Source organism: Stegostoma tigrinum, chromosome 33, assembly GCF_030684315.1.
Source record: "Stegostoma tigrinum isolate sSteTig4 chromosome 33, sSteTig4.hap1, whole genome shotgun sequence".
NCBI lineage: Eukaryota > Metazoa > Chordata > Chondrichthyes > Orectolobiformes > Stegostomatidae > Stegostoma > Stegostoma tigrinum.
Genome location: NC_081386.1, coordinates 14074379 through 14097661, shown reverse-complemented (window position 1 = coordinate 14097661; position 23283 = coordinate 14074379). Strand labels below are relative to the sequence as shown.

Below are 23283 nucleotides of genomic sequence, written 5' to 3'. Positions count from 1 at the left end.
TAAAGAGCAATCAAACTCATGACGAGTTCAACATTGCTGAAATTGGACAAAAAATGCCTCCCCAACCAGAGGCACCCACATTCCATGAATGAATAAAAGAAAACACATGGTCTGCAGATGATCTTGGGAAATATATACACTCTAGTACAACAGCAAAGCTTTTGATTTGATCAAAGATTGTTGTGGCATCATGTACAATAGCATGTACAGTCTAACATGGCAATGACTTTTGGGTGTGTATTTTTCTTCCCTGTTCAACCACAGCTGTGGTTCCTCTTTGAAAAATGAAGAAGTGAAGCTTTCATTCACCCACAGGCAGCTGACCATTACTGTACCTGATGAAATCCAGACAATAGGAACAGAAAATGATACTGTCCCACCACTTCAAGAAATGGTTATGAGGACCATCTACAAATTTTACCACACGTCTAAGAAAGGCATGTCTAATTCATTCTTTCTATTAATGGTCACAACTTTATGTCTAAAAGAAAGTGTAAAGTTGATTTTAGAGCATTTAATGTTAAAATGCCTTTTAATGTTTAAAATAATCACAATACGTTCAAGATAAAGAATACTTCTTGTTATTGTTTGCTAATTGGGAACTGGGATGACTACGAAATATTCCCAATATATTACTGTTGTTTGTGAACGTTTAAGACCAATAAAATTAACCAGTTGCATTTAAAATACTGTTTTATTCAGGAACATAGCAAGTAGAAGCAGGAGTAGCTCCTTCGGCCTGCTCTGCCATTCAGTGAGATCATGGTTGATCTACCTCAAAGCCATTTTACTGTACCACTACCTTATCTCTTCATATCTTCAATATCGAGAGATATCTTCAACATTCATCTTGAATATATTCAATAACTGAGCCCTGTCAGCTCTTGGAATAAAATTCCCAAGTTTCATCACACTTTGAGTGAAGAAATTCCTCCTTGTCTCAGTCCTTAGTGGCCAACCTCCAAATCTGAAACTGGATAGGATTTTGTGGAGATGTTAGGGGTCTTGTCAACTGGCTGCAGAGCTGATTGGAGACCCATGCTGCTGCTTTTAGGAAAGGCTGCACAAGTGCCACTCAACCACAGGTGGCCTTTCTCTGGAATCGAGACCCTGCATTGATTCTATTTCAAAGTACACCGTAAGGGATACACCAAACTCATTGCAAACTGATACGTTCGCTGTATGGAACATACCAGACGTTTTCCTTACAATCCGGATTTGAAGTGAATTTCTCAGTTAGCAAGTTCTTGATCTTTTTTGCGATGTCAGGGGAAAGAATAGAGTAGAGATGAGTAATTTGGTTGGGGTATATATTGATATAGAAAATATGCATATCAGATCCCGTTTCTCACGTACTCCAACAACCTTTTGAAACACATCGAAACTGCAAAATTGAGAGTCCCTCCAAATATATAGCAAAATGTTGGAGGATGCTAAAAATTGGAGGCCTCCTTAACAATTGAACTTACCATCTTTAGGGGGCAGGATGTGTTTTGCATGTGCCTTTCTTTTTCAAGCCGCGCGAGTCTGTCTCTGCCTCCACTCATGTCTGGTTTTAATGCACTGGCAATGTGAAACACAAATGTGTGTGATAGAAACAGTTCTGAACTCTGCAGAGTTCTTTGTACAGGTAAGCTATCCCTTTGGATATGGCGCTGTGACATCTTTGGGGCAGTCATGTGCTCGTTGTAACTGTTAAAGGTAAAAATGAATGTGTGTAAAAAATGCATAAACGCACCAACTGTGTCAAGCCTATTGAACTTGTCAAAGGCAACGATCAAAATTAATTTTCAAATATAGCGGTCAAGTGTGAACACATTTAAAATTCCCACTTTTTTAGTATTTGAAGTATCTTCTGTAATAGAATTATTTCTTGCTGTTTCACTCTGTCTGATGACATAAGCCTGAGGATATCCATTACTACATTAGTTCTGCCTGGCTGATTTTAAACCCATTAACAGTTTAGGATGCCTGTAATTTCAGTTTGGTGAAAGCTGCAAATGATTATAGAGTTTTTGAGAAAATTCACTTTTTTTGTAAAGGATTATATACTAAATGAAATGTTTGTTCTTGTAAGTGATTATGTAGTTGCAGGAGTGTAAATTTAGTGATTTTCTTTTATTCATGAACGAGTGTTTTCTTTTAAATAACGTATGTCTTGGACACTTAGATCATTACATTATCTTATCTCAGCATGACTGCTGAGGTTTGCCCATGATGAATACTGGGTTGGAATTGGAAGTGGAGGGCAAAGGGTGATGGGTGCAAGCATGGTTTGGTGTGAGCTGGCACTGTTTATAAGCGCTATAATGGGCCCCTAGTGAGTGGGCAGAGGTGCATAGATTGGCACAAAGACAATAAGGACACATGGAGTGTAGACCTACGTTGGCATAAGGGGCATGAGTTAGCTCGAGATAATATGACATGGGTTGATACGAATAGTGCTTGGAGAGTGTGTGAGGCTTGAGGACTGGAAGACTTCTTTGGTTTGATTGGTTTTGTTAAAATCTCCAGTTTACAGCCGGAGCATCAAGACAGGTCTTCCGCCCAGCAACCTTCACTTCCAGCACCCTCTGCGCTTGTTCTAGGATTGCCAAGCCCCACTCCCAGAAAATCTGGCCATGCTCTCAAACTTTGCAACTTGCAGGGTATTTTCTCTTGATTCAGGTTTGCGGAGCTGTGAAATAGTCTGTTTCTGCACTCCTATCCCAAAATGGAAATTTAGACCCAATCGTTCTTTACCTTTGGCAGAAAATAGCAAATGTGTTTCAGTATTACTGATCCAAAAATTAATGAAGTTCACTAGTTGTGTAAGCTGACATTTTGCATAATGTGATTCCACTTTATAATAAGTCACATCTCTATTGAAGTCAAAATATGTTCATGGTCGGCATCTTTGAAATCAACACTCCATCCCGCAGTTTAAACATTCACTTCCTCCAGCAAACAGTACCAGCAGTATGTCCCACCAGTAAGGTGCGCAGCAGCAACACATTGCCTTGTTTGACAGCACCTTCCAGACCTGCAGCATTGATCATTTACTCTAGCAAAGGTAGCGGTACATATCTACATCTTCAGCTCCAGGTTCCCCTGTAGTCAGTGTACCAGCCTGCCTTGGAACAATATCATCATTCCTTCAGTACCACTTGGACAAACACTTGGAACTCCCTCCCTAACAGCACAATGGGTTTATCAACACCAGATGGGCCTCAACAATCCAAGAAGCCAGCTAATCACCACCTGCTCAAGGGCAGGTGGGGACAGGCAACAAATGTGGTCCTTTCTAGTGATGCACACACCTCATGAATGAATTTTAAAGATGCATCATATATTACACTGTGTTGCAGGTATGAAACTTTCTTTAAAGAAAAATAAAGATGTCTACTACTTTAGACATTTGTTTGAAATTGAAAAGTTTCCAGTTTCAAGCATCACCTCACCCAAGGTATTGAGCTCACAATTCAAAGCTGTATTTGCTGCTAAAATAAACACTAAGGAGGCTATACGTCATCTTGCCAATTGGATAATAGTTTGGATTATGTAGTGTTGTCTTCTCTGATCTGAATTGAGCTGAGCAGTACTAGGGGAGTCTGCATTTTTTGTAAACTTGCCCCAGAGAACTATGATATACACTTAATTGCAGCCCTGCGACTGTGCTTCTTCAGGCTTTTATCCTTTGGATTTTAGTAGAATCTTTAAATTAAATCTGGCAGCATTTTGTGCTGAGACTGATGTTGACTGGAAAATTATAAAACTTCTAAATAATGAATTTTAGTGCAGCCTTTCTGGTGTAAGCTTTGCACACCTATGGAGTAACCAATCCCCTAAAAAGTTCAGTTTATCTCCAGGAAAGTTGAACCTCTCCTTTAAGCTGATGGATTCGCTTTTTGCCATGTTTTAGTATTTTGCAGGATATAAAGTAGTGAATCTGATGGATCATCCAAAACAGTAAATATAATCTTCAGTGACTGCTGAATAATTTAACCAAACTCTTGAGATCAAACTGGAGTTTGTCTGTCTCTGTCTTCCACACACACGCACGCACACACACGCACACACACGCACGCACACACACACACACGCACGCACGCACACGCACGCACATACACACACACGCACATACACACACACACACCCTTTCTCTCCCTTTCCCCCTTCATTTAAGATGCTACTTAAAAGATTACTTTTTGCTAAGATTTTGATTACCTGCCCAAATACTTTGTTATGTGGCTTTTTATCAAAATTTGCTCTAAAACTCCTGTGACACATTTTGGGATCTTTTATTACCTTAAAGGATATATGTTACGCAAGTTGTGGCAGATTTGTATAAGTAAAGCAAGTGCCAACAATACAAAATGGCTTGATAAGGCAGCAATTATTAATTTTAAGCAGTTGCATAATTTGATTTTAATTCTACAATTTCATAACCATGTGAATAGCACAATTCCATTGCCATGTTTGTCATAGGTTGGCTGTTACAGTGTGAAGGTGGGGAAAGGGATGACCATTGTCACACAAGTTTGGAAGCGGCACTCAATTAAGTGGCTTTTGGAAATTATATCATTGTATACCTGCCTGTGATTCCTAATAAAACATAGATGTGATCTTTTTCACGTAGCAGTCACATTTTGTTCTATCACAAGCATTAAGATGGGGGTGGAGAGTTATGGTGGCTCATTATTTTAAGGTTCTTTGATTGATTTGTTGAATTGTATTAGTTCTTAGAAATTTGACGAGTTACAATTAACAAATTTGAATCACATTAAACAGATTTGTATCTTGGCCAATCATGTGGAAGAAGTTTAGACCATACTTAAAGTTAGAGACATGAGTTATATTGCATTTTGGGTGAAATATGGTACATAGCCAAGTACACATTCCTATTGAATACAAAGTTACTTTCCCATAGGATTGTTTGTGGTAACTCAGATGATGCACTAATTACACAGAGAAGAGTGCTAAACCATAAATAAAAAGTATTATACACTTGCTGGTTGTGACTCCTTACAACTGATATGTGATTGTTGAGTGAATTAATTAAAAGATTCATTGATACTTAAGTTTGAGATTAGAAGCTTGGTTTGTCAGAAGTCCAGTTAAAATACAGATGTGGTTTTGATATGTTGTGTTTATGTAGACCTTCTTCCACACATGATAAATTAATCCCTTTGTTGTTTTATACTTTAAGTAAGAGGTAGAAATTTATACTGTCACATTTCAAATATTATACATTTTCTAAATTTGTCAAGTAGATTCTATATATATTTAGAGCAGTTCTCTATTTTTCAAATGTAATTTATATATTGTTTGCTTTGTACTGATCTTTCTGTTGGTAATCTGGATGTATCTGTTCATAAAATCTGTGTGTCCGCCAATTTGATATTTCATCAAAGCTATTAGCATAGATGCAGAAAAGTTTACAGGGTACAGATTTACTTGTTTTATCTGCATTGGGTGAGGAGCACATCATTTATACACTTATACTCTACATATGCAAAGCATTGAGAGATGCGTTGTATATATTTGATTTGCTGACATGTGAACCTAGTCGTGCCCAGTGCTTTCTTTTAATTGCTTGATAATGTTTGCATAATGTTACATTGGATATGTAGCACAGAAATGGGCCTTTAGCTCAACTTGGCTATATCAGTGTTTATACTGCACTTCTTCACTCAGCTCAAGGAAGGCATTCGAATGAGAGGAAGACCAAGGAAGCACTTCAAAGACTCCCGAAAAATTTACACGAAGAATTGCAAAATAGACATCAATGACTGGGAGACTCTCATTCAGAAGAAACCAACTTGGAGGAAGCTCCTGTATGAGAACACCCAACAGCAAGAGGGAATGTGGAAAAGGAACCTGAGGAAGGAATGCTCATGATCCCGAGGCCAAGGATCAACTCCTCCTCCCAGGAACACCTGCCAAATGTATGGTTGGAGATGCAGCTCTAAGATCAGGCTTATCAATCACACAGGGACCCATAGAACCCATTGCCAGTGAATTGAATTTCTTAGATGGACAATCATATTCATTAGTGAGTGATTGCCGACAATGACAATAGCTCCATCTCATCTAAGCCTACCTTTGTAATAATTTATTCCCTTCCACGTCATACGAATTTAAATTCCGTAGCCGCTGTGTTGGGAGTTGAATTCATTGCCCCAGAGTATTAGCCTGGCCTTCTGGATAAATAGCTCAGTTCCTTTACCGCTATCCTGTCTCCCCTAAATATCTTTTCCATCACACAAAGACCAGAAAATATTTAAGTGTGGTCTAAATGCGATATGATACAGGTTTAGCTTCTTTCTTTCACTTCCATCTTTCTAGATATAAAACCTAATGCTTGGTTTGCTCTTTTTACAGTCTTCCTAACCTTGGTGCAGAATTTGATGTATTTGTGGTCTGAGATCCATTGTTCCTTTACCTGATGTGAACGTGCACCTTTAAAATAATGAGAAATCTCCATGTTCTTCCTTCCAAAATCAGTTATCTTTTCCTTATATGTGCTCAATTTTGTTTGTCAACTATTTGCCCATTCTGTGTGTTTATTAATGTTCTCCTGTAATTTGTTGCACTTTTCCCAGTATTAGATTCCAACAACTATTCTGCTTCCCCCTCATCCCCAAAGCAAAATGTTGACCTTTGAAGCCATAGGCTTAAGGTGAGAGAGGAAAGATTTAAAAGGGACCTAAGGGGCAACTTTTTCCAGCAGAGGGCGGTGCGTGTATGTGTGCATTGGGTTGCTGGGGAAGTGGTGGAGGCTGGTACAATTATAACATTTTAAAGGTATCTTGCCCCTCTCACCTTAAACCTATGCCCTCTAGTTTTGGACTCCCAAACCTAGGAGGTGTCCATATCATGCAGCAAGGGCTCTGAGCAAAATTTGCAACAAAACATTGATTTAAGGAAGATAAATAAATACCATCTCTTAGTATCTTGTAATGATAACTGTTTTCAGTTTGGCAGATGACAAGGGGCAGTGACTTTATTTGCACTTTTGAACTAAAAAATTGACTTGTGGTGTGAGCACACCTGCAGAAAGAGAAACAAATGTAGTGAAAATAACAAGATGCCTGTTGTTATTCCCTCTCTTCTGTGCTTCCAGTAACAATAGCACCTTTTAGATAATACTGTGATTGAAGCCATCTGCTGTCTGCTCCAGTTATGATTTTTGCACAATTACATAAGCAAGGATAGATGAAAGCTGTAAACTTTGTAGGAGTATGACTTATCTTTACAAAGATTAAGTTGCAATAAAAGAATGTTTGTTGCGAAGATATTTACAGTGTTATGTTTTCCTGTAGGTCTGGATCTCCTGTCCCCAAACTCATTACCTAGGAATCTGTGCAAGTTATTATTCTACCCTCTGGGACATTGTCATCACTGCAGCCAGCCAATGTTTACCATCGTCTATCCTAAGTGTTTTCCTTTGACAGAGACCCCAATGGCTGCTTTGTATAATGGGTAATTATAAATAAATTGATATTGTGTTTGGGTATCCATTTGAGACTTTCAGTGAACGGGAAACCATTAACACCTAAAAGGGAAGCACACGTTTTGTTTTATTTGATTAGCTTATTAGATTGCATCAAATGTACAAATGTTCTGAACCAAAAGGAGGGACATTTTTGGAGATATTGTTTTACTGATGTTTTGTACTTTTCAATTTGTTATCCAGATATTAGGTAGTTTGAATTAAGCATGGTAGACATGTGATATCTGATGAGGCCTGATGCATGCTTCTGGCACTCTTGTGAGGATGATTCAAATTTTTCTTGTGATGAACATTTGAGCACACTACATTTATGAGGTCTTGAAGGTCTTGCCACCTGTAGTCCCTGTAGGTTTAGGCTGTTCCTTTTAAGATGATGGTTACACAACAAAACCATAATGTTAATGTTTGGTGAGATAAACAGGAAGCATAACAAAGAAAATTTAGAGGAATCAACACCTCACTGATCTTTAAGGGGGTGTATTCTGTCTCTAGTTGCTCTTTTTGCTGTTAATGTACTTGTAGAATATGTTGGGATTATTCTTAACCTTATCTGCCAAAGCTCTTTCATACCCTTTCTTTGTCCTATCGATTTCCCGCTTTAGAATGCCCTACACTCTTTGTACTCTTCAACAGATTATCCCAGTCAACTATATCTATGATTCTTTCTTATTCTTGACAAGAACCTCAATATCTTTATTCATCCATTTTCCCAAATATTACCAGCCTTACCCTTCATTCTAACAGGAACATAATGCCTCTGGACTCTCGTTAATACACCTTTGAAAGCCTCCCACTTGTCAGTCGTCCCACTACTTGCGAACCGTCTACTCCAATCAACTTTTAAAAGTTCTTGTCTCATACTACTAAAATATGCCTTACTCCAGTTAAGAACTTGAACTTTTATGGAAGGCTTATCCTTTTCCAGAACATTTTTAAAATCAATAGAATTGTGATCAGTCTTCCCAAAGTGCATGAACACTGCAGTCGCTTGTTGTGCTTTATTAAGAAAAGGTCAAGTTTTGCTCATTCTCTAGTAGGTATATTTACATATTGATGAAGAAAATATCCTTAAACACGTTTCACCAATTTCCCACCATCCAAGCCTTTAACACTATGGCAATCCAGTCAGTGGTTGGAAAATTAAACTTCCATACTTTTACAACTCTATTATTCTTACATGTATCTAAATTTCTCCACATATTTGCCCATCAGTTTCTTTTTGACTATTGCGCGGGTGGACAGAGGCCTATAAGTACGGTCCCATCAGTGTGATCATCTGTTCCTTATTTTTAATTTCTACACATATAGTTTCACTGGACAATCCTGCAGAAATAACCTCTCATTACAGTATTAACATTATCCTTAATCAAAATCACTGGTTTCCAACCTCACTGCCTCCTTTTCCAACCTTCTAAAACACAGAACATGCCTGTCCTTACCTTAGCCAAGTTTCTGAAATAGCTATAATGCTTTAGTCCCGTGTTCCTATATATACCCTGAGTTCATGAGACTTACCTGTAAGATTCCTGCGTTGAAATAAATGCAGTTTAATTTTTCAGTTACCTCGTTCTCTGACTTACTTTTATGTCCCTTTTCTAATTAACTTGCTCCTTTCTGATTCAGAACCATCCTCATCTGTCTTACTATTTTTACTATTACATGGAACACCCCCACCACCTCCACTCTATTAGTTTAAAGGCTCCTGAAATAGAACTTCAAATCTCCCTGTCAGAATATTCGTCACCTTCCAATTCAGATGAAACCCATCCCTTTTGAACAGGTCTTTTCTACCTGAGAAGAAATCCCAATGATCCAAAAATCTCAGTCTTTGCACACTGTACCATTTCTTTAGCCATTGATTTATCAGCCCCGCCTTTTTATTCCTACTGCCATTAGAACGTGACACCAGGAATACTACTACCTTTGAAGTTTTGCCTGTGCCCTTGACAGAAGAGCCCCTAATAACAGTTATTTTTTAAAAATCTTGACAAACGCAGCTTAACATAAGATTCATTCTTAGTGCCCAAGATATGGCTGCCACTTCTATTTTCCTCTAAGAGACTATCCCCTTCACCTGTAGCCAGAATGGAATATCTGTCTGAGAGAGGAATAGTCATAGGAGACTTCTGAACTACCTTCTGACCTTTCCTGACAATCACCCATCTCTCTTGACTGATCTTGCTGCAAAACCACCTTTCTAAATCCACAAACCATTACACTCTGTGTCTCTTGAATGCCCTCAATGACATTAAGCTGAAAAAAGAGGCACTTAAAAACACCTTCTACAAAAAAACTACCCTTCCTTACCCAAGTACTTTAATCTTAAGTATGCAAAATGTTAATAAATTGAACTTTCAATTCTTAAAAAAAATTCAGTCACCTAGCTGAAACTCTCATCAACCGAAGAGGACTTGAGGCAATTTTCTATCAGTCAAGTTTAAAATCTCCAGATAAACAAAAGAAAATCTCTCTAGAGCCATTAAACAAACACATGGACAGACTTCTCCCACAAGCTGTGTGTATAAAACAATCTCGCCTTCTTCACGTTCGCTTTTTAATTTATCTCCAGATCAACACTCAACAAAAATGTGGCGGCCTGTGCCACAAACTTTGTGTGAAGGGAAAAACAGTCCTCCTTCATGTTTTTTTCTTCGTGATTTTTTGGACTATGGAAGTTCCAAAAAAAATTATTTAAAATAAACATTTTCTGCTTCTGCTATGTAATAACTATAAGAAATCCACAAAGAAAGCCTGCTACTTGGGAGCAGCTGCAAAATCCATGCTGCTGTCCTTCCACCATGTTTTTATAAATCAGTTCTGAGACACTCCTAGTGTACATGATTCAATGTATTGCCATGGTATATTTTTCAACTTGGGATCTATTTGATACTGTCGCAATCATTCATGACCTTCCACTGTCACATTTATTGTTCATTGCTGAAAACTGTGTTAAATATTTGTGAATGGAGTTCGAAATATTTTGCACTGAAATTGGGGAAATAAAACTTGAGGTGGTTGATTTACAAGTGTTAGAGCATAAAATGGGCAACAGTATTAACCCGTATAAGTAATACTCAGGGAAAACAGTTCATTTCCAGGTTAGTGAATTCTTCTCGAGTAATTCTGGAATCAAAACAAAGCTGTGCAGATATGAGTTGTAGCTGTTGACTAAGAATTAAATCTTATTTCATCAATCAAAATATTTCTTGTGAATAGCAAGGTTATAATTTACCTCTTTTTTTAATAGGAGGACAAAAATGAGCTTTGTAGCATACTGTTGCTCCATCAAATGTCTACGGGTTTTTGACTTGCTTAGCTGACATGTCGTGACGAGGAATAACTTGGCGGACACGTTGGGAGGTGGAAGGTTGCGTTTAATGGCAATGTTCTGAAAGCGATTCTGTTGGTTAACTTCCACCTCACCTCAAAATACAGTTGCAAGGTTACAACAAGCTGTCAGAAAAGTTTGCACCGATTATGATTCTTCTCGGTTTGTACTGAAAACAATAATGAATCACACCTGTGGGAAATTGTTCATTTCCAGTGAAGAAATCTGTCATTTATAAATGTCAAATGCTGACGTACTTTGTAAGTCTGTAACCTGAGGATGAAATATAATGTAAGCACAAGGGGAAGAACCTGCAAAGTAAGAAATAAAAGGAAGATAATTTTGGCATAACTACTTGAAAGTCAAAGCAAACTTTGTGGGCTACTTAATTGCATGACATTTGTCTTCATAATCATTGTTCTCTTTTACTTGTCGAAAAGGGCAGTAATCACTTGGTAATAAACAATAATTTCATCTCAAATAAAACAATTATATAATGAAACAACCAGTAACAAGCAGTTTGCCTGAAGAAAATTACACAATATATGTTTACATGGAGGCCTAGTTTCAAAATAAAAGGGTTATCCAATTCTGCTGTATTTCTATACATATGTGTAGATATGTATACTTTATCTTGTTAGTATTTTCCGCTGGGTTATGGAAAATATAGTTTGAAGTGCAGAAGTTTTTCTTTATACGGTAATATTACGTAATTTCTTATGCAGTAAAAGTGTTCACATGGAAGTTGCTGATTGTATATTAAATGGTCATGTTGAATAGGATATCAGTACAATGTATAAACAGTATTTTGCTCCTCCAGTGGCTTTGTTTGAATGCAGTACAAGGTGTGTTACTAATTTGTAGAGACTGTTGGGATCTTAAGTTTGTTCTCTCATTTGTGGAAATTAAATTTGTTTTATGCGTAATGGCACTACGAGATTCTAAAATTCAACCCTATAATAGAGTGAAAATTAACAAGGCAATGACCATCTCCAACAAGAAATAATTTAGTCATCTTCTCTTGAACATCCAGTCTTATTACCATCACTGAATTCCCCCATTGTCAATATCTAGGAGGTTAACATTGATCACTCCTGTAGCTATAATATTTGCACGGCTGGCTCAGTTCCATTTTTGGTCAAAGTCTGGAAATTCTGTGTCATATAACTTAGTCCCCAGAGTCTGTCCATCATCTATGAGGCACAAGGTAGGAATACATTCTACTACCTGGGTGACTGTGGCTTCCACAACACTTAAGAAGTCTGACACCATGTAGTACAAGGCAGGCACTTATCAACGCCCCATCAACTAATTTAAATTCACTGCCTCATTAAATTCAATGCAAGATGCATTTCAGAAATTCACCAAAGTTCCTTAGACAATACCTTCCACACCCATAATCTCTTCCATTTGGTAAAACAAGGACAGCAGGTCCTTGGGAAAACCACCACCTGCAAATTCCCTTCCAAACCACTCACCATCTTATAAATTCATTGCCCTTCCTTCACCGTTGCTCGGTCAAAATCCTGGAATTCCCTCCTTAGTTGCATTGCGGTCAACCCACAGCATGTGGACTGCAATGGGGTTAGAAGAATGTGAGGTTATCTGTTTGAAATTTAAGATACTGAGAGGACTTGAAAAGTATGGCTAAAAACCAACACCGACACAGACATGTAAGCTGCACATAGACATTCATCCAAGGCTGGAATTGAACCCAGGTCGCTGGCAGTGCTCAACACTGCGCTGCCTTGTTGTCACTGAAACTGCTGAATATTTTTAAGACTGAGATAGATTAACTGACAAAGGAAATTAGGAGTAGTAGGAATGAGGAATGAGAAGTCTCAATCAGGTGAATAATGATTTTTTTGAATGGCGGTGCAGGCTTGAGGGACTGAAGACCTTGCTCCTTGTCACTTGCATGTCCAGATAGCAACTGGGACATGCAGAGCGTGGTGACATATGTACTGAACAGATTTGTCTCTTCTAAGACACTGATTAAATAAGAATGCAGGTTGTTATAATTAGTAATAAATTCTTGTTAATTTGTGTACATTAAGTTGCTTACATGGATCAAATTCCAGATCCGAAAGCTCAGAAGAAATGTCTTTTTACCATCAAATTGTACGTTTTGATCCATACCTGTTTGTGTTCATGATTGAAAGTATCTTCCTTATCTCATCCAGTTAATGATCCCCAGTTTCTGGCTTGTAATCACTGTCATTTTTCATGTCGCTACAGTAAAGGGTGATCTTCTTCCGTATTTTCACTATTTTATTCTCTCTGATATAAGACACTCCACAGCTGCAATAAACCAAGTGCTGAATCAGGTTCTGGTGGCTGGGAGGAACACCAATTCCTGAATTTCTATGATTATACCAAATAAACAAGAGCCAGGTTGGGACAGCTATCTGGAACTGAACTAAAATATCAACCCAGAAAGTTACCATTATACTGTTAGTTTTGCATCGTGACCAGTTAATTAGTCAAGAGACATGTTCAAAATTGGTATTAATTTAAAAAATGAACTGCTGCTACTTTAGTTTACAGTTGAGGAGTGAAAGGAAAGACGTTGAGTGTTATGTGATACACTTTCCCATGAGAAACCATCAAGTTTTAGAAAATATAAAGTTGGTAACTGCATAACTACATGTTTCTTCAGTGAGAAGCAGGGTTTTTCAACAAATTGTTGCAATGTTACTGTTCACAATGTGCATTTCTGTTTGCAACTTTTCATATTATTAGCTAACAATGTATTATTGTTGCTTGAATTATAAGATTTTGCTGTGATATTTCTCATCGAGCTTTTTAAAATTGAAGTTGTGTTCACTGTGTGGTGAAGTAGTCCCAGGGCTAGCAGTCTTAGGGTTCACAGCCAACTCAGACATGACTGTGCTTTCAGCAGTATTGTCTTTTCAAACTCGCACTAATATCGTTGACATTTACCTCTGCCTGGAACTTCAATAGATTTTAGGTGTTAAAATAATAATTTCTTTAAATAATTTTGTGCTAGGAAGAATTTTAATTCTGGTACTTGCATTGCCCTGTCATTGGGCCCATCATTAATTTAAAACTCACTGTTTCGCTGCCTTGCCCATGATGCACTTTGGTCTAATCAGCAGGAACAACTCTTGTCATGATCCACGCTCATTTTCGACCAAAAAGAATAGTGTTATTCCCTGCAAATAAATGGTATATTTTGAATATTAATATTAATGTTAACTGTATTGAAATGTTGACCAGACGACAGCATTAATTTCAGTTGTTGAAGAGTCTGCACTCTTAAAACACAGATTTTATGTTTTTGTGTCTCTGCTCAAAGCCAGGTGCGATGGTAGTTGTCATAACCTTTTGTGACTAACCTTTGCAGTTCTACGTTATTGATCTGGAGTTTAATCTTTCATACAATAACAGCTTAATTGATTGTCATTGTATGATGTGTATCTGTACATACTGAAATGTCATATAAGCTTAGAAGTTGTAAAGATTCTTACATGACTACATTAGGCCTCTAATGTCTTTGTTTTTATACTCTAAGACTGTGAGGACACATTTTGTTTGGGCTCCTGTGACCAATGATCTTGAATAGCCTGTGGTGTTAACCTCCTGATGTTTTGTTGATAAAGGAAATTTGGAAACAGTCTTTACTTGGGATACGTTTATTCACAGAATGAAATAGTGAAAGTATGTGTCTTCTGTCTCCACTTAACTCTTGTGTCAATAAGTATCTCTGACAGTATTTTTAAACAACCTTTTCTGGCTTGTAATGATGCATCTCTGGGATAGCTGGGACCTCGCCATGGGCTTTCTGAATACGGATAGGGGCACTAACCACTACCACTAAAGAACCCCTAAATGTTTTTAACATTGTCAAGTAACTGTTGAATTCATTCCCTTCACTCTCTAGCAATTACATTTATAGGATTTGAGTGGAGGTTCTGTTTTAAAAAAACGAATAGTTAGGAACTGAGGTAAAAAGCACAATCTCCAAAGCAATGATCTCAGGATTACCACCGGGCCCTTGGGCAGTCTGGCATTGGGTAAATAAAGTCAGGGGTTGAAACATGTAGCTCAGGGAAGGAATGTATTTTGTAATCAGTACTGGGGTAGAAGAGGTTTCAGTGGAATAGACTTCACTGGAATTGTGCTGGGACCAATGCCCTGGTGATTGGAATAACTGGACTGCAGAGAAAGCAAAAAGAAAATTACTTTGGAAGGGGGAAAAGAATGTGAGTTTTGGAGAGGTGATATATAGGCTTACAAAACAAAAAAGAAATGGCAGCATTGCAGGGCAGCTATTTAGCTATTGACCCCTGAGGGAGAACACAAAGAGCATGGTGTGTAAAGATTACGAAAAGCAGGAAGAAGGGTCAAAAGGAGTGAAAATGATTAAAAGACGAAACTAATTGTCCTGCATGTAAATGCACATATTTTCCAGAACAAATTCAGTGAATTACTGAATGCAAGTACAGTTGAGCATGAATGACCGTATTGCCATGAGACACTGTTAGCTAAAAATAACTAAATATTCAGGGTTAGGTGACTGTTCAAAGGGACAAAGTGGTGGGATATAACAAGTGGAGTGATGGTGTACAAGGTGGAAGTAATATGATGGCAAGAAATAATCTCGGATTAGATGCTGTAGAATTCATCAGGATGGAGACAAGAAAACCAAAAAGAGGATACTTAGGAATGGTTTATACACCCCTTAACAGTCTGACATTAAATCAGCACATAAGGAGGGGATGGCAGAATTCGGCATTCAATTTCAGAGCAAGAAACTTGGTGCTTAACAAAAAGGCTGAGACAAAACTGGCCGGTGTTGGCTGGGAAAGAGATGGTAGCTGAACAATTTCAGATGTTTAAACTAATAGATCATAATTCACAACGAAGACATATCCCAGTGCTTAAGAATAATTCTAGGAAAGGATAAATCCAATACATAACATCAAATTGAAAAAAAAATGAAAAGATAATTGATAAACCAGAGAGTTGGGGAACTTTTAACTGACAAACGATGACCAAAAAAAAAGTCTAAGAAAGAATAGCAATCAATATAAAAATAAGACCTCAAAGAATGAGGGAGGAGCTGGGGAAATAATAATGAGTAACGAGATAGTGGCAGAGGAATTTAACAAGAGTTTGGATCAGTTATTGTGATAGAAGTCTGTGAGGAAGGCAAATGATATGTTGGCCATCATAGTGACAGGATTCATTTGCAGGAGCAGGGATGTCAAATCATTTGTACTGGGCACACTGAGATCACACCTGCTGTACTGTGTAGTACTGACCTACTTATCTGAAAAAGGATGTTCTCACAATGGATGGAAAGCAACAAAATCTTAGCAGACTGATTCCTGGGATGGCAGGACTGACATATGAAGTTAAAATAGGGAAGTCTTGCAAAGACCATACAGGACGCTAGTTAGACCACACCTTGATTGGAGCAGTCCAGAGAAGGTTTGTTAGGTTGATACCTGGCATGGAGAGATCAAGTACTTTGGGTCTGTACTCGGTGGACTTCAGAAGAATGATTGAAACGTACAAAATTCTTAGGTAGCTTGACAGAGTTCCCTTATGGGAAAGCCTACAATCAGAGGATATAATCCCAGAATAGGGGTAGTCCATTTAAGGTACAGGCAAGGAGAGATTTCTTCTCAGAGGCTAGTGTATCTGTGGAATTCTTTATAGTAGAGGGAAGTAGAGACTGGGTTGCTAACTGTTCAAGGCTGATGCATGGGAATAGGCTGTTCAGCCCATACGAGACCAGGGTGCCCACTCAGCTAGTTCCATTTGTCCACATTTCGTCCATCCGTGTAGCTGTCCAAGTGTTTTCTTACATATGGCTGTTGTACCTGCCTTAACCACTTTCTCTGGCAGCCCATTCCATACGTGCATCACTCTCTGCATAAGACTAAATAAGAAAACCAAAGGTTATGAAGAAAAGGCATGGAAATAGAGTTGAGGATTTTCAGATCTGCCATGATTTCATTGAGTGAAAGAATAGTCTTAATGGACTGAATGGCCTACTTCTAATCCTAAATCTTACGGCTTTATGGTATGCGCTTCAATTAATACAATTAACATTTGTCTCTGAAGAAAAGGACTAGTAAAGTTACAGATATCTCATAACATTTGTAGTTCTGTACCACTTTGTGAAATAGATTTCACTTTGAGCTTAACACATACTTTGCACCGATGGAAGAGTACAACCACCTATTTCTGCACAACACAGTTCTTGACATTACACTGTGAAACAATTCCACATTTATTAAATGGTGGGGAACAGTGAAATGTAAATTCTCAATGCCCTTAGAATCACAGTATTATCTTCCCAGTGGAATCTGAGCATATAAGCACGTTCATTGACAATTGTCAGTCGAATCTTGAGAGAAGGGCCCTTTTTACAGCATGTGAAACAAATCAGTTACTTGACATTTTTAAAAAAAAAATCTCCTGATCATGTTCTTGTTCCAGTTACTTTACTAGCAGCAGTACACATTTTGGCAGTGGTAAAATGGGCTACAATCCAACAAAAGCAACAGTTGAGTAGTGCCTGAACCCTCCTTTTCATGAATACAGTAACTACTTTCATATGTGTAAAATCTTGCATCGCACATAACCAGAAGCACACCAACAATACCTTTACTCATTAAACCATTCGTCAGTCTTGGTTTGGTACTTTCCACCTAATTTGCTGCTTGTAATTTAGTACAAATCCTGTGGATTTCTCCATCTATGTAATTCGTTCATTATCTAGTAATAATGAACATAACTGAACTGTTTAAATGCCTGACTCATTCTGCGGTAATGTGTGATTTATGGATACTGAGCTACAACAAACACAGCTGCAGCATTTTAAAACTCATGCTCCAAAATCATATCAAGCAGGCTACATTTAAGGTCGTACTGCAGCCTAACTGGACCATGCCAATAGCAATCACCTAAATTATGAAAGAAACAGGGGAAAGGCATTGTGTATTTAGTCAACTTATAGCAGTGAATAGGACTCTATTCAAAGCGAGAGGTAACCTCAGTTCCTTTTGAGAAGAATCATTTTTGTCATTTTTATTGTCTGTCTTGTAGCCTATTTCTTTCCCACACCCACTGGAAACTTGCCCACTGGAAAGCCAGAATGCACACAACTAATTTACGGCAGAAGTGGGTACAGAATCACAAAGGCAAAACATATTGCAAGAATTGTAGAACTGTATCTTGTTGGATGTGCCAATAATAATTCAAAGATTCATCCCTCAATGTTGAAACTTCAAATAAGATTCTTGGAGAATAAACTTTAATTGAATTTGAATTTGGAAGTTATGATAGCAGTAGATATAAAGCAGTGTATTTTATAACTACAAACAATTTTAAAATACTACAAATATTTTTACAAATGGACATTAAAGGAACTAATATCCAAGGCTGAAATAGATTTTTGATCAGTAAGGGAACCAAAGGTTAAGGGGACAAGGCAAGAAAGTGGAGTCGAGGGTTAGCACATCAGCCATGATTTCATTGAATGGCAGTGCAGCCTCAGTGGGCTGAATGGCCTGCCTCTGCTCCTACATCTTACAGTTTTCTGGTTTGGAAACCAAAAGTGGAGTTAGAAAGGCTAAAACAATAAGCACAGGGGACAGTTAGCATTGTCAGTCATCGTTTATAGAAAGAACAGATAAGTTAGCATTTTGGGTCCGAATGTCATTTTAAGTCTCTTTGTTAACCAACGTATTTCTATTAAGGTGCATCAAAGCAGCCCATGGTGACTTGAATTAAAATGAATCTTTACTGAAGTATTCTTGCTTATTTCTTCTTGGTTACTTATGTAGTATGGCAGATTTTGAAATTATTACATGGGAAGTTGCAGGTCCAATGCCTACACCTTATTGCTCCATTACAATGTACTGCAGTATCAATTTTTATTTGGTTTAAATGGCCCATGTGTTTTAATTTGTCATTGTCATATTGTGATTTTAAGCAAGGTAGCAGTTGCGCAATTCAGAAAGATGGTGGCTTACAGATGATCTGATGTTTGATCCACAGATCTTACTTCCTTACTTCAGGCGACTGAAACAGCTGCTGTCTCATTCACAGTCGTCAGTTTGACTAACCTGAAAGATCATAGAGTTAATAGTTTTTTTGGCTTTTTATTCCAAACCACATCATCATAAGCAATAATACTGTATTTTTAAATAGCACACACACTTCCATTCCCTTTTTAAATTTTCTCTCTCAGTTTTTCTTTTCTATGTAGATCTCTGCATTTGTTTCATTATGTCACAAATGTTACTACATATTTATGTCAGCAATGTGCCTTAATCTCTTTTAAAATGTTTAATTTTATTCTGATTAGAATTTCCGGTCATAGTTTTAGCCTTCACCTTTCTCATATTTTATTCAGTTAGAACTTGGATGAGGCATATTTCCATACTGAGCTTGGGCAGTTTCAAAGATTTTCAATAACTTATTTATCCTCGATACCTTTTCACCTGACCACTGCCTCCTGAATTTCTTCTCTTTAATTAAGAAATTGTACAATACATGGGTAGTCACAATGAGGAAAATCTCCCTCATGGACTCTTCCTTGCACCACCTCTCTCTGTGTACACTTTATGCTATCATCATCCTGGCAGTGTTTGGTTACTTTCCTGCCAAGTTTTGCTGAGCCTTTTCTCCAGCTGCTGCCACTAAAGGAAGCCAAGAACATGACCTACATCAAACAACATAGATAAAAAGCTGATGATGGAGCAAAATTAAAGTAGGACAAGAAAGGCTAGTTGAGAGTTTTTTTAAAAAGAGGAAATTACATCAAAAATAAAAAGGAATCCAATTTTTTAAAAAGGCATCATTAAAGAACGCAACAAATTGTAAGCTTTTTGCAATGCCTGTTGCCTGGATTGCAGAAAGGAAATGTTAATGTTTTTGACCTCCTTATACCTACCAATTCTAGTACTGCATGCAATAAGTGTTTGCTATGATTTGTTATTCCAACTGCAGCCACTAGCACTCTAATCTCAGATTGTGGGCTTTTCTCTAGTCTCTGCCCTAAGATCCTCTGAAATCTAGTGTTTGACTTTGCTAGCCATCAGTGATCAGCAGTACTTTGAATGTATTAGAATAAATGGATGAGCAATCTAAATGCAAGTAGCCGTTATATTCATGAAAACGTCAGCAACATGTTTTTTGATGTATTGGCTGAGCGATAAATGATGGCTTTTATAAATGTTAAATATTGCTTTTGTTGGAATGGTCTGTGATTTAACAGAATTAGTCCTTACCTTGTGTGACTGGGTAAATCATATTGCAGCAGAGATGCTATCTCCATAATTGCTTCTAAGCAGAGAATTAGAACTTTTGAAGAATTATTACAAATTTGCATTCCCCCTCAACTTTGAAATGTAAAATTTTCACCGTTGAGGGAGTGCTGATTTTAAGTAAAGTGTTTAAGAAATGATTTTTTTTATAGCAACATTTGTGTAGAGAATAATAAAATGGCTTTTACATTGAATTTCTATTCATTTAAACTCAAATATGGAGCCTAAAATGTGCATGTGCCCACTTCCTAACTACAGCACAATCTCAGAAAGAAAGTTAACTTTTGCATGAGATTTATGTGGGTTCTAAACATGATTATCAACAGCTATATAATTTGAATGCCAAAAATAGAACAATGTTTCTATTTACGTAAAAGCATTGTTGGTTTAAGCTAAACCTTTTAAAATGTTGCTTCTGAAAATACTTCCTTACATGATTGACAAAATTACAACAATTTAATCCAATGAAATGAATGTACCAGTACGTCAAAAACTGATGTTTTCATGGATTTAACAGCTACTTCCATTGAGATCATGCCTCAGTGGAGAAAGGCTGTTTGCAGACACATCATAGAAGCTTTATTGCCCAAGCTGCTGCATTACTTTAATATTTAATTTATTTTTAAATTTTAAACATGAGATATTAAAATAAAGCGTTGAATCACCTCAAATACTGCATGTTTTTTATGCAAAAATATTCATTAAATTGTTGGAAAAGATTCCCATTATGACTGCTTCCATACTGTTAATACATTGACATTTGTGCAACTAACTGCCAAATTTTCTCATTTATCCTCTATCTTAAAGACAATGTTTAGGCATTTGATAATCAACATTTTACACTGTTATTTCATCACCATTGGCTACAGTTCTTTTGCATCTAATTACAATATAGCAGTCAGGAATCAGTCTTACGTCTAGAAACAATTACATTGAATTGTTGAAACTCTCTCCAAAATGGCAAAAGTGTATGACCATAATAGTATGAGAACCTTCAGGTAGAGAAGCCTGTCTATTTTTGAAAATACTTGAACCATCCACTCACTTGTTGAGAATGAGGTTGAGAAGGTAGAACCTTCAGCAGTACAGAAATTGAACCCACACTATTGACATCACTCCAGATTGCCGACCAGTTATCCAGCCAACTGAGCCAGCCAACTCCCAGGATCAACATTTATGCAGTAGAACACACTGTTGTGATAACCATGGATGATGACTGACTTAAGAGATTTTTGGACTGAGTTTTTTGGACAGTTGGCCACATGTTAAAAGAAAAAGTACTGACAAATATAAATAGCCTAAACTATTTCTCAGACACAGTGTTGCTCATTGGTCAGGCAAATGGTTTCATATTTCAACATGCAGAATATAATTTAATGTTATCTGTGTACTTATTTAGAGTTCTTTCTCTACCCGTTGTTCTTTGGACCTATGCTGTTTATACACCTTTCAGCTTATGCATTAGGATTCTCTGAAATTTTTCCCATTCAAAAGGACCCAACGTTAGATATACTTTTCCTATCTTCACTCTCAATGTAACTAACAAAAGTTGGGGGTTTGTAAAGAAAAAAGTTTCAAGTCCATTGAAGCTCTTTCCTTGGGTAGCCCAACACTCGTGTTATAGGAACCAAAAGAACCACAGATGCTGTAAATCAGAGACAAAAGCAGAAATTGCTAGATAAGCTCAGCAGATCTAGCAGCATCTTGGAGAGAAATCAGAGTTAACCTTTCAGTAGGGCCACTCAACCTGAAATGTTAACTCTGATTGATTGCTCTCCACGGATGCTGCCAGTCCTGCTGAGCTTTTGTTTTTTTGCAGTTTTCTAGCAGTTTTTTTTTGACTCCCATTATAACATCCAGTGGTATTTTGAACATGATAATGCTTTTTGCCTCTTTTACACATGACATTAGATATGAACCATACTTAGTAAATATATTCTTCTAATTTTTTTAAATTTACAATTAAAGCTTGTTGTTATCTGATCCTACCTCCTGCTTATGCCTTTTACCTTAATTGAAGTTTCTCAAATATTTATTTCATGTATATTTCTCTTTATGCTTGTGATCAATCAATGTGTGTCTTTTCACTGTACTGAAAGTTGTTTTTTTTATTCCCAACTTGAGTCTTACTCAGATTGTGGTACAATCAGTTTAGCACTTGTTGAGGCTCGAGCTGTGTTTAATATTTATCCCAGTCCTCAATGCATTATCCCAAGTATTGTAAGTCATAAATCTGCTGCTATTCCCCGATTTGTTTTGAACTCTTCCTTTGCCAAATCAAATCAATTCATTGCATGATCTATAACAGGCAATTGTTTATTCCATTTACTTGTTTTTGGTTCCCATGCATGTGCAATCTAAACCTTTCTGTAAAGACTTTACTGTATTCTCATCTGCAAAGTTCCCTGTCTCATTGATCTTGAAAAACATGTGCTTAGTTTGATTTGAAGGTCATTAATGGAGATTAGGAGAACAGATTCTGGAAATGATGCCTATGTAGCTGCACTCAGCACCTCCCCCTAGTTAGACATCATCTCCCATGTGGGATCTGTTTCTTTTTAGTTCATCTATGCAATGTACATAAACAATCTAATGATCAACTAAAATTAGCTGAATGAAGGACAATCTAACTCAGTTGCTTCCTTTCCTTTCCAGTATGATACAAAGCAGATACAAAGCTACACACCTGTTTCTATATTGGGAATAATGGGTTTGACCTTCTCGTTTTCCATGTGCATAGATCATGTGGCAAAAAAAAACTTTGTTCTTGCACATTGTTGTGAGGTTTGACATAGCCCAAATATCAAATTGCAAAATTTAATTGATGGAATTGTAACTTAAACCCTTGCCATGCATCCGTAAGGGAACAATTGGGCTCACCAATCAAACTAAAACTGGAGAGCTGCAACCACACTGCGCCATAAATCAGCATTTCCTCAATGCGTTTGTCCACCTGAGCCTATTGCATGTAACTGCTTAAGAGAAGAACAACTTTTATAAGGTGCTATGTAAATGTAATATCCCAAGGGATGTTATAAAATGAAGTGTGCCACTAAACCAGATGGAGTTATTAGGACAGATCACCCCAAAACATGTCAAAAAGCCAAGTTTTACAAAGTGTCCTAAAAGGAGGCAAGGTGAGATAAAAAGGC

At 37.3% G+C, this 23283-nt stretch overlaps 1 protein-coding gene across 4 annotated transcripts in view; it reads left to right on the top strand.

Annotated features, from left to right (window-relative positions):
- lrrc28 (leucine rich repeat containing 28) overlaps positions 1–11430 on the top strand; it is a 62617-nt gene extending 51187 nt beyond the window's left edge. For 3 of the 4 annotated variants that reach the window (XM_048562791.2, XM_059639347.1, XM_048562790.2), the window contains 3 exons: positions 265–437; positions 7305–7464; positions 10743–11430. In XM_048562791.2, the coding sequence (XP_048418748.1) occupies positions 265–437; positions 7305–7464; positions 10743–10815 (406 nt within the window). In that variant the 3' untranslated portion in view covers positions 10816–11430. Of the gene's footprint in view, positions 1–264; positions 438–5676; positions 7282–7304; positions 7465–10742 lie in introns of those variants that run through there. The other variant, XM_048562792.2, reaches the window with a different exon arrangement.
- Positions 11431–23283: the final 11853 nt, after the last annotated feature.